The sequence below is a fragment of the Typha angustifolia genome, chromosome 2 (genome assembly GCF_048772165.1).
Source record: "Typha angustifolia cultivar Huaian chromosome 2, ASM4877216v1, whole genome shotgun sequence".
Taxonomy (NCBI): domain Eukaryota; kingdom Viridiplantae; phylum Streptophyta; class Magnoliopsida; order Poales; family Typhaceae; genus Typha; species Typha angustifolia.
In genome coordinates, this window is record NC_133240.1 from 579,617 (window position 1) to 598,755 (window position 19,139).

At 34.0% G+C, this 19,139-nt stretch overlaps 1 protein-coding gene across 2 annotated transcripts in view; it reads right to left on the minus strand.

Moving 5' to 3' along the window:
- LOC140777015 (callose synthase 10) overlaps positions 1-14,977 on the minus strand; it is a 45,630-nt gene extending 30,653 nt beyond the window's left edge. The window contains exons 1-7 of one of the 2 annotated variants that reach the window (XM_073120927.1): positions 14,583-14,977; positions 12,466-12,563; positions 12,173-12,336; positions 8,479-8,599; positions 8,047-8,157; positions 5,486-5,611; positions 4,540-4,629 (exon numbers count right to left, since the gene is read on the minus strand). In XM_073120927.1, the coding sequence (XP_072977028.1) occupies positions 4,540-4,629; positions 5,486-5,611; positions 8,047-8,157; positions 8,479-8,599; positions 12,173-12,336; positions 12,466-12,563; positions 14,583-14,811 (939 nt within the window). In that variant the 5' untranslated portion in view covers positions 14,812-14,977. The remainder of the gene's footprint in view (positions 1-4,539; positions 4,630-5,485; positions 5,612-8,046; positions 8,158-8,478; positions 8,600-12,172; positions 12,337-12,465; positions 12,564-14,582) is intronic. The other variant, XM_073120920.1, reaches the window with a different exon arrangement.
- Positions 14,978-19,139: the final 4,162 nt, after the last annotated feature.

Below are 19,139 nucleotides of genomic sequence, written 5' to 3' on the forward strand. Positions count from 1 at the left end.
AAGAGTAGAGGAGAAATTTATGTGCAGAAGAAAAGTGTTTGATATCCTTCCATTGATGATCCCCCTCTAGAGTCTGTATAGGGTTTATAAAGAGGAGGGGAAGACCAAAGTCTTCCCTGAGAGGTCTAAAGGTTAAGAACTTAAGGAGCTATATTGGGAAGTTCAAAGGACGAGAAGAAGTCTAAATAGTTTTCTTGAGGATTCCCAAAAGGTGGAGGCAGCCCACTAACCTAATCTAACCCAGACTGAGTATCTAATCTAATAGACGATCCAATAGTCAAGCACAATGGTGCAGATCTAACCCAAACTGAGTATCTAATCTAATAGACGATCCAATAGTCAAGCACAATGGTGCAGACATCCTCGCACATCAGGCTAATATTATAATTGTTCAAATAAAGAAAGTAAAAAATCCAATTGGAAATTGATGTCACATCAATAGCATTAATTAGTTGGATATGAGTTCTATTTTTACTTGGACATGAGACATGCATGTTCACTAATACAGAGTGAGAACTGATTTTAAAATGAAATATATAAACTGAAACACCAACTTCCCATCAATGTAAAATCATGTTAGGATAAATAAACACAACCTACTATTGAGTAATCACCAATTTCACTTATCTAACTCTTTTCTATAGATGCCTCAACTTCCCCCGTATACAAATTACAAACAGGAAAGCTTCATTCTAGCCTAATTTTGTTAAAAATTTCAATATTCTAAGTATCGAGATCGGCCACCAAAAAAATGATATGTAACTGTCAAATCAGTTGGATTGAGTATCAACTGCCCCTATCGGGTGATACAGTATCAAGCTATTTTTATAATTACGTAAAATTATAAAAAAGATTTTATAAAGCATGAAAATTTTTCAATTTTAGAAAAAGTGATAAAAAAATAATAATTACTGACATATGAAATCTAATAACTATAAAGTACTCACTCAAAAGTCAAAACCATAATAAATTTCGAGCTTAATCTCGTAAATTTCTATACTTGTAACTTATTACTGTAGAAGTGAAAATTCACTATTGTTTTGCAACAATAAAAAAATAGGGAGTTAAAAGAACAGTAGATAAAGAGAATTTATTCTATATTCAGACCATGAAGCATTACGCTACTTAAATTCACAAAAGAATCTTAGTAAGTGGCATGCTAAATGGTCATCATTTTTACAAGAATATACTTTTCATCTGAGACATAAAGCCAGAGTGAGCAATCGAGTAGCTGATGCTTGGAGTTGGAGATCAAATTCACCGATTACTATGTCAATACAAGTTGTAGGCATTGAATCAATCAAAGGTCAGTATAGTGATGATCCATACTTTGGACCTATCCTACAGTCATGGTATTGATTCAACATCAAATTTTCTTCTGCATGAAAGATATTTATTTCCCGAGACACAACTATGTATTCCTGTTGGTTCTCTGAGAGAAAGTTTAACTCATGATTTGCATAGTGGTGGGCTAAGTGGACATTTTGGTCAACATAAAACCCATTCTTTAGCACAAGAGAGATACTTTTGGCCTAAGATGCGTAGTGATGTTGAGAGGTATGTGAAAAACTGTCGTATATGCCAATCTTTTAAGGGTCATACATAGACAACTGGATTATATACCCCCTTATTTATTCTTACTATGCCTTCGAAACATATTACCATAGATTTCATACTAGGGTTACCTCGTAGTGCACGTAAAGTTGATTCAATCCTTGTAGTTGTTGATAGATTCACTGAAATGGCACACTTCATTGCATGTCAAAAATCATCTGATGCATCTCATATAGCAAATTTATTTTTCAAAGAAGTAGTTCGTCTGCATGGTTTTCCAAAATCATTTACTTCAAATAGGAATACAAAAATTTTGAGTCATTTTTGGAGAACTTTATGGTCTAAACTGGGCACTAAATTATAATATAGTGGTGCATATCATCCTCAAACAAATGGTCAAACTAAAGCAATTAATCGATCATTGGATAACCTATTGAGGTGTCTAGCTAGAGAGAAACCCTCTTAGTGAGATCTAATTCTTTCTCAAGCTGAATTTGCTTACAATAGTTCCATCAATTGATCCACTGGAAAATCACCCTTTGAGAGTATTATAGTCATCCTATTTCCCACTACCTTGATAGAACCCCTATACCATATAATGGAAAAAATAGTGTTGATGCTGAAACCTATGTTCAAAGAATTCACCAAGTGCACTAAGAGATTCTTGAAAACCTGCAGGTATCTATAAACAAATATAAAGAAGCAGCAAACCAACACCGCAAGGAGAAAGATTTTGCCAAAGTTGGGAAGTAATGCTTGTTTGTTAGAACTTTCACCTATGATGTCTACTTCACTGATCTTCAATGTTGCTGATTTGTTCACATATCATGGAGGCCCGATATAACCAATAAATGTTAGCTCACTGCCTTTTGAGCAATCGACAGCTATTGACCAAATTGATGATATACTTGATATGCGTGAGACCAAAACACGACGGGATACACACCGACAATATCTAGTTCAATAGAAAGATCGCTCCATTTCTGACACTAGCTGGATCGAGGAAGATGAATTAAGGAGACTACAAGAAGATCTATACCAGAAATATATGGAGGCTATCTCATCGGAGTCGAGATTTTTCTCACCCACAGGGAATTGATGTGGGCATCATCTTCAATTTGACCACAATAAAATTGCTCGAGTCTAATTTTGGTTTAATTGAGCTAATTAGGCTCAACTTATTTTCACATTTAATTTGTTGAGTTGATTTTTAATTCAAATGATCAATTGAATTAGTCAATTGATAGATTTGATAAGTCTATATGTTAGGGATGTCCGCATTGAGTTATTACCTAACTTATTCAATTTAGATAAGACCTAAGCAATTAGGGTCCTATTAGAAAATGAATTCTAATAGAATTTTAATTGATAGATGTCCATATTGATTTATTACTTAAGTTGTGTTAGTAAATTTAGATAAGATGATCAATTAGAGTGCTCTTAGGAAATAAGTTTATATTAGAATCAGCTAGAATTAAAGTTGTTAATCTATTTTAAGAGTTATTACATGAGAAACAAGGAACGATTGAATAAAATTTATTTGAATCTCTCATTTTCTCTCCTGCGATCTTCTTCTCTCTCCCTCTCTCTCCTCCCATCCTCCTACTCCATCTTAAGATTCTTCTCTAATCTCTTCTACTTCCTCTCTAAATATCTCTCCTTCAATCTCTACTTTTTATTTGCTACTGTTGCTGTCTAGAAGATTCCAATAGTGAAAGAAAATTTTTGAGTGCCCGGATGTGAAAAGGAAGACATGGTTTCAAAGTGAAAGCACTACTATTCCATTTATTGATAAACCTAAACTCTAAAGTCTTTCCATACACCATCTTTTATGCCTTTCTACTGTCAACATATCTATTTGAGAGTTGAGAAAGTTGCTGCCTTATCTGAGTGATTTTTTCTCCTTCCATCTAGTAGTGATCATTTTACTCAATTAACTTATTGTCAGTCATTGCTTACTATATTTTATTTTAGTTACTTATTAGGGTCGATTGTTCTCCAAAACATTCTATTCATACAAGATTTGCAATAATTGTGCAATCAGTTCTTCCGCTTGGCTCAATAGACCCAACTTCCTCATTGTTGTCCTCCTTGTAGCACTTGAATGTTTCTAAATTAAATAAGTTATTCCCAAGCTCATAAGCCAAATTCATGCTTGAAATAACTATATATCAATCGATACAAAAGGGTATTGCGGTACCCTACATATCTATGTCATGGAAGGTAAGCACGCTAATCATCCAGTAAATCCACACCTTGCTTAGGCCCTAACTTTTCTTGAAAGTTTCAACTTGATTCTAGCAAAACTGGTTTAGGTACAAATTAGACTATGGTCACTTATGTTAATCTGTCACTAGAAAACAAATTGCCACCTGATTATCCCCAAATTACTTTCAATAGATTGAATCCTAATTAGCATTTTTTACTAAGATTTGAGAGAGTACAAATTGAGAAATGGAGAGAATAATTTAGTTACTATTCTTGACGCCCAAAGTTGTAAAATGAGCCGCCATTTAGTCTACCATGACTAGCTGCTACTCGCTAAGGTAGCCACTAGCCACTATAGTCCCAAAATGTCTTTCCAACCTGCTATAGTTGCAGAATAGCACTTAGAGAGCAAATCCCCCATGGCAGCCACCGCAACCTTTTTTCTAGAACACTGTTATTAACAACTTAAACCTATAGCATTAAATATCAAAAAAGCAAGTTTGCAAAGTGTTGAGTTTTGCATATATGTTTTAAGTTTACATGACTTAAAGCTCAGCGAAGGATCTAGGATTGTCATTAACCCTGTAACTCAAATCAATAATTAGAGAAGAAATCACATAATATTAAAGCAGCAAAAACAGAATTAGAATAGTAATTGTCTCATTCACCACATTACACAAAGTAGCTTACAAGGGATGCAGGAGCTGGTACAGGAAAGAGTTTATAAATGACAATGTCATTTGAAACCATCAACAAGAAAACTAACAGACAACTAACCGGTTCCACTCCGACAGGTATGCCAAGTCGAGCCTGAGCATTTGCTATGGTGAGGACAACATTTTCACGCTGATTCCGAATGTTATCTTTCTGGATATATCAAAGGAAACAGACAGTTAGTGCCAAATAAAAATACAAATTAGACACCTAACTGTAGATGACTCCATAGCTGACAAATATTTAGAAATATGTGTATATATTTATAGGTAAATCATATACAACATCCCTTAACCTCTCTCACCCTCCCATTCTCTCCCTCTGACACAGTGCCAAAGCACATACCAGACCAGCAAGATGATGGCGTGCCACAGCGGCCAGTGTCGAGACACACCAGCATGCCCCACTTGATTTGACTAATTGCAACACTCAGTAACGCCATATTTTATGGCACACCACCAAGATTTTGAAAGCCAACATTATAATGTTGTTGAGCTATAAGCGGAAGTTAATCGGTGCAAATAATGCTTCTATCATTTTCCCAAATCGTATAAAACTGAAGTATCTTTCCTAAAAAATTGAAACAGATGCAGTAGAAGAACAAAGGAGATAAATTATTTAACAATATTAGCATCACATAATAAGTCACAGGAGGAGAAGAAAGTAAGCCTAGCCAAGAATAATAGAAACAAGAAAGAAACATAAAGACTTTCGAGTCAGCAGAAGATGAAATAGCTTCTCTAATGCCTCATTTATTTCAGCCATATTAGACAGGGTACTTTCAGGTTGTAAAGTGTCATAATTGAATTGTAAGTTATCTGATAGCATTGTGAAGGCAGAATTGTACAGCTATTTCTATCTACTTATTTTCAAATTGCACTAACCAATAAAGTGAAGAATGAGAATTTTGTCCAGTGCAGAAAAAAATACCAAATGCAGAATCAGTTATTCCATAAGCACCAAGTAGCAATGAAATGCATGAGTTCAAGGACAACGAGCAAGTACAAACCTGGAAACCAAAAACAAATTCCAAGAGATCAAATATATCCAAATTTCTCAGCTTTGGAAGTTCAAAAGCACTGGGAAGTCGAGGGAAGTCTGAAGTGTATCCAATTGCAGATAATGCAGCCCTGACCTGATAAGTCATAGGAAATTATAGCACTTTTAACTTATCTAATAGAAAATCATTTTTCAAACAATAAATGCATATCAACAATTTGTATCACCTTATTCTAGAAGTTATTTTATAACTTGGTGAATAGACTCAAAATATGCAAGTTTTTTACTTCTTGATAGATGTGATTTGGACCTAATCAGGTCTCATGGAAGGACATTGGGCTCGATAGATTAAGTTCATTTACCTTAACTGCTTTACTTGCTTATGTGATTTAGTCAAAGTCCTAGTCGTTTAAGTCATTCATTTACTTGCATGAACTAGATGGATCACATCAGAGTCCAAGTAAGAAATTAGTCTAAGTCTCTATATTGCATGGAATTATAGTATGCGTAGTTCCAAAATAATATTCATTAGATATTCATACGAGGTTCAAATAATACGAAACCAGATAAATTAGATCGGTGACATCAAATCATCTGCTATCAAAAGCTATTTGGGATAACTTCCGTATTCAAACTTTGTTCTATTTAGACTCTACCTTGGGCAAAACAGAGTTACAATCAGAGAAAAAGTTGGAAGACAATTTAGATGGTTAAATTATTTGGTTCTTATTTGGTTGATTTATTCTCTATAAATAGCATCTTATGACTTGTATCTTACACATACTTTGAATTATTGAATAAACTACTCTTTTCTTCCAGCACTCTATTTCTCTTGGTTCTAGCCTTCTATCTGTCTCTGACTTCTCCCTCATCGTCTCTATTTGCCTTAACCATCTCTACCTTCTATACGATTCTCGTCTTTGCTAGCTACCACAGCTATAAGTTAATAGCCTTCAACCATTTACCATATCAATTTGGTATCATAGTTCGAGTACCCCAAGCCAATCCATATCATTGATTAATAACTTGCAGCTTTGATGAGTTATTAGATTTTTCACACAATAGTGCATATAAGAATAAACTAAATGTCAAATGATATTGTACTTCATATGCAAAATCTAAGATGGATATAAGAGATAAGATATGTTAATATATATACTATTATATTGTACCAAAGGGATAACCTACCTAACATATACATATATATACTCTTATTCTCAATGAGAAAATATGTAAGGGCCTCTCCATCGTACATGGTATCAGAGCGGCGTCTTCTAGTACGTGCCCTCCCCAACCTTCTCAGCTTCTCGTCTTCTCTATCGCTAAGAGCAAAAGGAAGGAAACCATTGCTTTGACAATCAGAAAGCTCGCATGCGCTTGGGGTCGATCTTCCCCTACTTCTCTTCTCCACTAGCGAAAGCAAAAGAAGAGCTTGCATACTCCTCGCCTTCCACCTTTAGACCCACCCCAACCTCCTCTGGTATCGTCCACCCCCAACAAGTTACCAAGAAGAAGGAAACCCTTATGTATCACTAGACCAGATATTTCTCATGCTGTAAGCAAAGTTAGTTAGTTTGTGGCAACCCCTCGATCTATTCAGTATGCAGCACTACTTTGAATTCGTAGATATGTGTAGCCGTGTAGGGGATTATTACTCACTATCTTTTGATGTTTGCTCATACCTCTCGTGTTCCACGTGCTTATTCTGATCTAGATTAGGCAGGTGATCCTACCACTAATCTTTCTATCACTGGATTTTGTGTGTTCCTTAGTGACTGTTATATTTTGGCAAAGCAAGAAGCAAGATATTCTCTCTCTCTCTCTAGTACTAAAGCAGAATATAAAGCCATGTCCTTCATTTCCATCATTTATTGGGAGACATTGGCATGTCTATTCTTTTGGCCACTGGTCTTTATTGTAATAACAGAATTGATATATAGGTTGCAAACAATCATATATTCAATGAGTAAACAAGATAAATTGAAGTGGACTACCATTTTGTTTGACATCAATCTCTCTCCTATGTCAACAATGGAGTAGATAACTGATTTCTTGACTAAGTCGCATCTCACTCCACATTTTAAAAATCTAATAGGCAAACTCCTTTGCTTGATCCACCATGAGTTTGAAGCCAGGGGTTTTAATTTATATACTATTATACTCTTATATTGTACCTGAGACAAGTACATGTATATACTCCTATTCTTAATGAGAATATACCAAAGGGTTTCTCCAATCGTTATAAAGTAAATGTTAGGATTCACAATAATGGCCAACAAGCTCCTAATGTCCACTAAAGGCATGAGCAGAAATTACTTAAATGTAGACCCTGAACATATCTTATTAACATTCAATTAAATGTTTCATCAACAGCAATCAGGAGCAACTTATCAAGATTGCACCTTGTATTGATTGGATTACAATATTTACAGTTCAGTATACTTGTAAAAAAAATTGTACTTTAAGTAAAACCTGTGTAAGCAGTCAGCATATCACAACTAACTTCTACAAATAATGCTAATAGGCACAAAAATACTACCTCAAATAACAAGATTAAACAAGGGCACTTACTTCTGGTAAGAAACCAACAGCATTGGTTAGAGACGGTGCATCAAGAGGTACAATGTTGTAAGGAGTAAGTTCTCCTCTTAATGTTGCATCAGATTTCTTTATTTTCCTTACCTGAAACGAATCAAGAAACGCAACTGAAAAGGTGTTGGCGTGTTGCAATGCAAACTCAATACTGAACAACAATGCTGCAAATGAGACAAATCCTGTATAAAAGCTAACAAAACAGAAGTGGCAACCCATCCATCATTCCAGGAAAAAATGATGGAAGGAGCATGAGATCTAGGAGGAAGCTTAAGGAATTCTACAACTTCAAGTAAGAACCACTGTAAGGTAGAGTTGGGTTTATAAATGCCCAACAGAATGGAAAAATATACAGCGTGAACCTCAGAAAACCAGAAAGCTTGTTATCAAGAAGTAAATATAAAAAAATACCTCCTCCATAACTAGTCCACCAAGTCCATCAGCAGAATCATGAACAAGAACTTCGAGTACATCAAGTAAGGCCCTTAAAGTAGCATAAACCTTCTTCATTTCTTGTGCCCTTGTTTCCATCCTGAGTTGAAAAGTAAAACAGACTGTTAAAAATAATCTAAACAAAAGCAAGCACAATGCAAGAACAAGAATAGTCAGCTTGTTATCAACATAGAGCTTGTGGTGCACTTAGAAATATGAAGTTATAAAACAATGGCTGTGCCGATCGGCATGTCCTGTGCCAACCAACACTTGCCATGCCGACCCGTGCCAACATAAAGACCATTTATTTAAATTCTTCTTTTCTATTTTCATCAATCATCATCAATTAATTTTAATGTTATTCATGTGCTGGCAAATGAAGCCATCATCATCAATATGATTGAAGATTATCAACAGTATTTAACACGACATTTTTGTGTTGTTCTTGTGCCAACAAAAGAATGCTAAAATTCAGCAAAAACTCCAACCAGAGAAGAATAGAAGAAAACCCAAATTTGCTTGTAATAACCAAAAAATAAATAAATAAAAATTTAAAAATATAAAATAATGATAAGGATAATAAAGCACTTCTCCTTAACCCCTTTAATATCGAATCCTATTAGTAACTAGAAAAGAAAACTAAATCATATCTCTTTAGGTTTTATTTCCTCATATATATAAATATATATATATATATATGTGAGGAAATATATATACACACACAAACTAGGGTAGAGAAAAAAAAAAGAGAGAGAAGACAAACCCTAAACATTAGGGATAGAGTGAGAGAGAGCGACAACGGCGACAAACTGTAACGTCGGCAGCAAAGAGCATGACCATGAAGGAAGAAGAAGAAGAAGAAGGAATGAGAAAGAGGGGGAAAACAAGGACTGCCCCTATAGTACACTCGATACTATGGCAGCAACAACCTAAGGTCTAGGTTAAGAAAATGGTTAGAGAAGAAAGAAAGATTAAAATAGAAAATTGTATCGAGAATAAGGGTGAAAACGGATCAAATAGTGCTCAACCCATATCCGAATCTATATTTTTAATCCGGATATGGATTCGAATACGGACATTGGACGGATAGCAAAATTTAAAACTATATCCTAACTGAACGGATACAGATAATATTCGGATAGAGGATCGAATTTTAAACAGATATTGATTAAATTTAAAAGAATTATAATATTTTATTTAGATATAATTAACACAAAAATATTAAGAGTTTTACAACAAATAAATTTTTTGTATGTCAAATATGTAAAATTAGATAAATTAATCTCTATAAATAATATATAATATATTATTAGTAACAATATTAATATTTACTATTTAAATAAGTAAACTAAAAATTGTAAATCACTCAAAAAAATATGCGAGCAAATGGATATCTGATATCCATATCCGAATCTGAAAAATATATCCGACCCATATCCGAATCCGTATTCGAATCGGATAAAAAAATTTTATCCGAATCCAATCCGACCTTGGTTATTAAAAATTTCAAAAATCAGAATTTATTGGGATAAGCATGAGAGGCAAATTTTCTTACTTATATTTTTTTTTAATCCAGAAAATTTAATAGTAATTTTCTTTTATTAGATATAATCGGTTAAAAGGATGCTTGAATGTTCTATATATAATTCTATTGGTTTTACAAAATGAGTGAGATCATGACTTGAATCAAATGCTTTATTTACTATTAGTATGCATGATTAAGAATCAGATATTTAATAGTAGAATGATCTCTTTTAGATGATTGGACAGATCTGATTATTAGATATTTACCTTATTTTATTTCCAGCAAATAAAATATATCAGTTAATCATGATTCAAAAGACATTGACATCTACGCATTATTTAGGTGGCGTTGGTTCGTAAATAAGGATATTTATTCATGAATTAGAACTCTCTTAAATACATTTTGCAATAAAATACTCATATATATAAGATAAGTCACATAATAAGTTATACATAAAATCTTATCACAGGTAAAGAATATGATAAAGTTATGCACATTTTTTAAGTAAGATTTTTAGTTTAAAATAAGTTACGTAATAAGTTATACACAAAATCTTATCGCAGGTAGAGGGTGTGATAAAATTATACACATTTCTTAAGTAAAATTTTTAGTATAAAATAAGTTATGTAATAAGTTATATATAAAATCTTATCACAAGTAAAGCATATGATAAAGTTATGCACATTTTTTAAGCAATAAAATACTAATTTATATATATATATATATATTAGTCAAACATTATATAAGATAAGTCACGTAATAAGTTATACACAAAATCTTATCACAGGTAGAGAGTGTGATAAAATTATGCACATTTTTTAAGCAAGATTTATAGTATAATTAACATATGTATCCATAATTAATAACCAAATATAAATTATTGCATAAATTTATTCAAGATAATCATTACGTTTTACAACCAAATAACAAAATATAAGTAAAATTACATATGTACATAATTTACATTTAAAAGGTGTGCATAGAGTTATCCTAAGAAAACTTTATGTACAAACAAAATAAGACATTAGTTTATGCATAATGAATTCTTTGATAAAAATTAAGAAGCTAGATGTTAAATGATCATGACTTATTTTGAAATGACTCGGTATGAATTACACTAGTGAAAAAGATATTTAAAAGCCAATTTGAGCAATAAATCCAAGCAAACGATTCTTCGAATATAACGTTGCGACATGCAACCAAATAACTCTAACAGGATTAAGAAGAATATTCTTAGGTTTTTATCTATGATGACTCTAATCTTATTTAATGGCTAGTATAAAAATCAATATGGTACTATAAAGATACTGTGACCTGGACGGATTGACTAACTAGAAAAGTCTCGAGTGTAAACTCAACGGCAATTAATGATGCGACGTAGCCACGGATCACAATACTCATTAAAAAGACAACATGACATTTTGTCAGTTTGATGAGTATCCAAAATATTGATTTCAACAAATATAAATTCTGTTTTTTGAGTAATTTTTTCAGATATGCAAGTTAATGCAATATTTATAATTTATGCATTTTGGTTTTAATAGTATGGAAAAATTCTGAAAAATATATTTATTTTGGGAAAAATGTTATATATGAGCTATAATCCTTTGTGCATTATATTATATGCTGATTTTTCTGTTATTAGACATATTTATAAATAGAATAGGATAAATTGCTGAGCATCGAGCTCATTACACATCTATTTTTTCATGAGCAAATCAAAATATTTTAAAATTAGAATCTCGAGACCAAGCTCAAGATTGAAATCTTCTACATAGGAGTCTACGGATAAGCCTTAGTTATTTAAATTTTTATTATGTTAGATTAGTGGTTGTTGAACCTTATAAATTATTTGGTTATTATTTTAGTTGGATTAATATGTGAATTAAAATTTCGAATTTATTTCAGTTATCATAAATTTTGTTATCATTTGCTTCATGTCTTTTGAGATTATTTTCTCAGATTATATAGCATATCATGTCTCTAAGCGGAGTGTGACTTTGCAGCTCTACTTTATTTCCATAATAACTACAATTTTCAAACACCACTTCCTATTTCAAGGAAGACCATATGTTATTGCTTGGCATTGAAAAACTAAGAATAAAAGGTAAATGGTTGTATAGAGATTAGAAAATAAATTATGCATACTCTCCAAGATTTGTACTAAAGGCTCCAGATTCCCTCCATTTTTGTTGCTCCCTTTGGATATCATCAACTCGATGACGCCTCTTATATCCTAAATAAAATTTCCACAAACGCTCAATGTCATGATGACGATCAATGGCAGCTCCATCTTTCTTAGCAAGTTTTTGCTGCAAATTGTCAAAGCCAGTGCATCAATATTTTCATCGAAAACACAACAATTGTGAAAGGAAGATGGATGGAAAACCTGAGGAGTCGAATAAATGGATAAACAAAGTACCAAGAGATGCATCTCATACCTTGATCACAGACATTAAACCAGTCTTAAACTGCAAAACACCTCTGCCCTCACTGCTGGGGTCCAAATTTTGCGCCATAGTATATGCTTGCTCACACACTGCATATAAATGAAACATAAGGTAGAGTGAAATAACAAGCAAAAAAGAAAAGGTAAAAGGTACACTACCCATTAACAGCTATCACATTCACCACCAAACACATTTGCGGAGGAAAACATTCACGAGCATGCACATGCACACAAGTCCCATCCAAAAATCAACACATTGAAATAGATACACACTAACAAGATAATTGGTTGAATGCTCCTATCCAAATGCATGAACTACTCACACTTGGTAAAAGTGTTCTCAAAAAGCAACCATAGAGACCATTTGTGGAGTTGAGCTACCACTACACGCCATTGGTCTCACCGGCCTATCATGCTTCTGGATCCACGGTGTCTATGGTGGTCATGACTAGCGACAAGCATCAAAATGAATAAGGTAGGCAGAATTGCAGAATTGACCAATATATGCATAATGTGGTCCAACATCAGGGGTATAATTGAATTGGATTTAGCCGGATAGGCTGTACCTTTGAGTTTGAATCAGCTTTATGACTTTTATCAGATTTCATGATTCAATGCATTAATAGTCAGAACACTTTGGATTCCAGTTGGATCATACTTGAATAGGATATTGAACAAACTTTCAATGCAAATCAACTCTAAGCATAATATTAGAATTGATATGCAAAATTGTTTATTGTTGATTATAATTATAGGTACATGTGTGTGCATTGACATATGCCAGAACTCCATAGGCAATCCATTTAAAATTGATTCTTAGAGATGACAAAACCATCGGGCCTAAATCTATGTCCATCTTATTCAGATTGGAATCAGATCATCCAGATCCTAGAGCATTCCTATCCAACATCAATTAAATCATGGTAGGTTTAATTCTGACTAGCTGCTCATCTAGTATTGCATATTTAAATTTTTTCTGAAGCATCGGTACTATGAAAAATCTTTCCCTGTTTTCTAAGAGAGAGAAAGGAAATGGATAAAGAGGAAAAGAAAAAGGTCAGTGACAAAGAAAGTCATCCATGTCTCCCAAATGCCTACGACTTTGGTGCACAACTATCATCAAAGGTAGAAATTCATCGGCAACATGTATCAAGACATCACAGCTATGTTGTTAAAGTCATATAACATCAAACCAACCTCCTACGATTCCAATAGGATCCATTTCCTGGTACATTTGACAGTGTCACATGGTCGGATTCTTACCAATTGAAAGCACAGTTTATGAAAAATATAGCATTCATCATCTCATTATATCTCTCCAGATCAAGTACTAGTTCCATAAGGAAGTGAGTAACTTCACCAAATATGAACATCACTCATCACATTCATCATTCATGAGTTCCATTTACTCAACCTAATGACTCATCCTTTTTGCCTAACTGAACTGTATAAACACAATAACTTTAGCGTGCAACTTCCTTTCAGTGACAAAATTATACATAATTGGTAAGGAAAAACAGAAAATTTTATCATATCAATAGACCACAACGATGGTAGCATGCTAACCATTATATACTTGCACAGTGGCACCCATATGTGCATTTTAGGAGATGCCCAGCCTATCCTCCCAATCCTTAATTCATTATCATAAAAGTTCAATCAAGTATACTCTAAATCTAACTTAACCTAAGCATTGTTATACCATTATCATAGAAATGCTCATCACTGCAACCGCTACCCAAATACTTTATATATTCTAGCAGCTGCAAATGCTATCTGAGATCATGTATTGCCATGCTAAGCAAAATAGTTATTGTTCAAGTGTCTTAAAAAGTATAGAGAGGGAACAAGACTAAACAGATAATCAGTATTCAATAAAATTAGTTTCAAATAATCCTTCTTTGACACACTCAGTGACTGGTGGCCGTACCACGTTTTAACATATATTTGCAATTCTGTAGCAAGCAAAACAGATAATTTCATAGAAAATTATATACTTTCAGCGGCGAAAACCTAAACTTACTCAGAAGAATATTTTTCCCCCGTAAAAGTTTACTACTTTACCAATTCATCCAACTCTTAGAAAGCATAGGGAGAGGAGTAACTCACGGATCCTGGCGACATTGGGGTCCTCGTCCTCGATGTCATCAGCCGCCTGCAGGATCTGGTCGATGTTGGTAGTCTTGGCTAGCGACTGCGGGACGGCACCGGCGAGACCGGATCCAGCGGGCCGTCCGCCAGCGCGGCCTCCGCCACCAGCATTCCGGAGCTGCTCCCGCTGAAGCGTCGCCCGCAGGAGGCGCTCCCAGTTCCTGTGAACCCTACTATTCCTCGCCATCGCTTAAAAGCGACGAACGAGAGCTCCCGCGAAACACTAGATCGTGTCCGGAGGAAGGAGAACGGCCGGATCTGAGCTCGGAAATGGAGGAAATGGAGGGAAAGGGAGAGAATTTCTAGGGTTTCTTCGCGATACGCGTGGAAATCTGAAGAGGAAATGGGAAGTGTGGAATAGAAGAGATGGTTTCAAAAAAAATATATTCCAACAATGGGTTTAGTCCGACGACCGAAGAACCCACCAATGAAGAACGAGAGCGTGGAGAACTATGACACGTGGCAGGACCTAATGAGTGAGTGGAGAGAAATTAGGTGACTGTAGAATTAAACCGCAAGGAAGTAGATAAGATCTGGGCCGTCCGATCTGTTCGCTTTATTTAGACAGACGGTGATAATGGAGTTTTAGATCATTTAACTTCTTTTTCTCTTCTTTCTTTCCTTTTCGCCGAGCTCAAGTAACTTTTTTTGTTAAAAAATAAGAAAAATATATTGAAGATAGCTCGATTACAGAAAGCGCCGCTAGCATCGGTGGCCAAAAATTACAACAAAGGCGTAAGGAAAGAGCCTCCCAAGTGCACCTAAAATTCGGGAGGTGTCTCGTGTTTGCCAACTAATCGGAAGCCCGATTAACTACACGACACGTCGGAGAATTTACATCCAGAAAATTATTGTAAAACTAAAAGAAAATATCATAAATTATTCTTTTGGTAGCCCGGCTTGGGTCATATACCCGATTCAACATATTTGCTAATAGTATGCAATCGGTCTCAATCCAAATCCTTTGTGAGACGTGTTCACATAATGTAATGCCTCTAGCAACGCCAAGCTTTAGCTTCAAGGGGGATTATAATTTTCTACAGCTCGTGAGGAGTCATTAGGGCACCAGGACACAAACTCAATATTGACAAACTCATAGATACTTTTAAAGACTCATCAATGTTCACTTTTATTCACCCGGTGGGTTGGGGCTCATATCTGACAAGTGAGTTAGGCTTGTCGGGTTTAAGGATACCGGTGTATAGAAGTTCAAAATATTTATAGGTAAGACACAAAACTCGATCTCATACCTTAGATAGAGCTTCCCTCATCCTATTAAATATGTGTTCATTTCGTTGTTTCCAAATTAGCCAGTTTATCGTGCCAATAATAACAAGGAGACACATTTTCTTGTTTTTGGGCATATAAACCCTTTCAAAGTGCCAACCACCGTTAGGCCAATGATTAATCAATATGTCCAAATTGAATCTACTCAAGACATGGCTCTAAATTTGAGTGGCATAGAGCAGTAATAGAAAAGATGATTGACTAATTTATTAACAAGCCCACAGTTAAGGCATGTGTCCAAAAGACTGATGTGTAGAGAATTCAAATAGTCAACAATGGGCACTTTGCCCTAGCAAAGTTTCCACATGAGGACTTTGATTTTAGGAGGAGAGAGAAACGACCAAAGCATTTTCCATCCCTCCCAAGAAGGGGAAGAATGGTGGAGGTTGGCTCTCAGGAAACAATAAGTTGACATTGCTGGAGGGATGAGGGTGTCGAATCCATAAATCATTAGTGTCAAAATGAGGGAGGTGAAGACTTAAAACATGGTTATAGAGATAAGGCACAACCAATCGATTCACCTTGTTATCGTTCCAGACTCTATTAGTGGTAAGAGTCGAGACCATTGAATTGGTCAACTAGAAAAGAGTTCATAAAGTAGATGCATTTGTCCATAAAATACTAGAGAGCCAAGGATCTGCCTAGAGGTTTGTGGTCCTACTATTACCAATAAGCTTCAAGAGACTGTCCTTAATTACAAATAGTGAACTAAGAACTAAACGCTAGCTCTAGGCATATTGCTTAGGATGAGTAGGCTTCCATGGATGTGATGCCATACTTGGCCAGAACTAAGGAGGTCCATAGATCTAGGGCTTAGTTCAAAATCAATAAGACACTATATACAATTAGGTATAGCCGCACAGTTTTAAGATCATGGATGGCAAGACCACCATCTTTACGAGACCTAGTAATATTATCCCACCCAATCAAATGAAGCCTAGAGGAATCGTTGTTTTTGGCTCAAAGAAATTTCGTAGCTAACTAAGAGATTCTATTAGTAATAGCCACCGGAGTCCACGTAGAGGAAAAGATATGCACAGGCATAAAATTTAGGATGATCTTAATAAGTGTAAGTTGGTTAAGGTTGGCCTCCTTCTAGCCAGCAAACTTATTATCAATGCTAGTAAAAAAGTTATCATGGTCCTTAATGAAAACCGCTTGAGAGAGATTTTGGCCCTAAGGTAAGAGAAATGAAAATATTTTTGCACTTATGGAGAATATCAAGGATGTCAATCTTACGGTCCTCAGAGAAATTATAGGAGAAGTAAACTTTCAACTTGTGGTGATTAATATACATATTGGTGATCAAGAGATATCGGGAGAACAACTTACTAATAGCATGACAAGAAGAATTATTAACTTGAATAACAAGTACTAATAAACCATACGCATACATCAAATAGGAAACATGACAGTAGAGTTAACCTAGAAAGGCGAGATCTCATTTAACAGAATGGACTCCTTAAGCAAAGACGAGAAAATATCTGAAATAATTAAGAACGGATAAGGGAAATGCAGGTCCCCTTGCCTGATGCTCCTTTCCCTAATGAACTATTTAGAAGAACCACCGTTGAGATTGAAAGAGAAATTAGAAAAGGAAATACAAATAGTAATCCAATTCACAAATTTGGAAGTGTTTTAAGGAAAACACATTCTAGTCATTGCACCCAAAATTGCTCCCTAGTTAATCCGTTCATAGGCTTTTTCCAAGTCAATTTAATCCATGATAAAATTTTGGTTTTGCTCTCTCTGATTAATAGAGTGAGCAATTTTCTAGTCAATAGCAATGTTATCATGAATGTGTCTACCTACCACGCAGTCAATATACTTAGGACTAATAATGTCATTTACGACAGACTTAATACAATCAGCAAAGAGCTTAGCCAAAATCCTATAAACAACATTACAAAGGGAAATAAGCCTATAGTTGACAACGCTAGCCCAATTAGCTCGTTTGGGAATTAGGGTAATAAAAGTTTACCCCCAACTAGGAGGGATAACACATCTGTTCTAAAAAAACAAAATAGAATTACAAACATCCCCATCAATTCCCAATAATATTAATAATATCAATGTAAAGAGTTTATTATGACTAATTAGTATAATTGTTTTTTTTTATTTTATGTGTTTATAAAAAAATCATAAATAATTAAATTAGAATTATCTCATAATTAATATTTAGAGGTTTTTACAAATCACAAATCATAAATAATTAAATTAGAATTATCTCATAGTTAATATCTAGAGATTTTTACAAATCACACATTACATTTTACTTATTTTATAATTCTTCTTTGATGATTTTGTAATCCGACCCTTTATTTTTCTTTTCTTAATGCTCATTTAATACCCTAACATTATTTTAACTAACGAACATCGATAAATTACTAAAATACCATCATCATGTTCTTTTATTTTTAATATTTTTCCACCTCCTTTTCTTCTTCTTCTATAGGAAGAGAAAAAGAGGATAAAGAAGACATAAATAACTAAAATATTCATAAATTATTTCATATATTATAATAAAATATTTTTTTCATGTACTGTATAAATTAACCAAGGATGTAAAATAAAATTATAGGAAAAAAAAATGAGAGGTTAGGTTATACTGATGGGTATAAATTATAAAATAGATAAAATATATAATATAAATTGTAAAAATCCTTAAAATTTAATATCTCAATTTGATATGATCAAAACTAAACAAAAATACTAACATAAATAAATAATCAAACTAACCTATCAATTTAGTCTGCTTCTTTGGTAGGAAATGGAGTTCATCATTAGGTGAGGACGCTAAATAAACCAATGATAAATCCATCCTAGAATTACTTCTAAAACGTAAATGAAATCTAAGGTAAAGGTACAAGGAATTTATTTGCCTATGCAGTCGGTGTTGAATGGTGCATGATCGATTGTTAAGGAGGTTCCGATTATACTAAACAAATCCGTTCATAAAAAAGTTATAAAATTTTAATAAATGATTAGCTTTGTGAGTTAAAGAGATTTTTTAGATTTATTTCGAGGTGAGATTAAAAAAATATGATCAAAGTAGCAAAATAAATATAATAAAAATATTCGGAGAATAATGGTCTGGTCCATGAAGATAGTAGTGGGGTATTCTAATTAAATATACTCTTAAAAAAAATTGGCAACTAAGATTAAAAGATAAATAATGATAAAAGAAATTAGCTAACTTAATATTTCTCTTTCACTCCTATTTATATA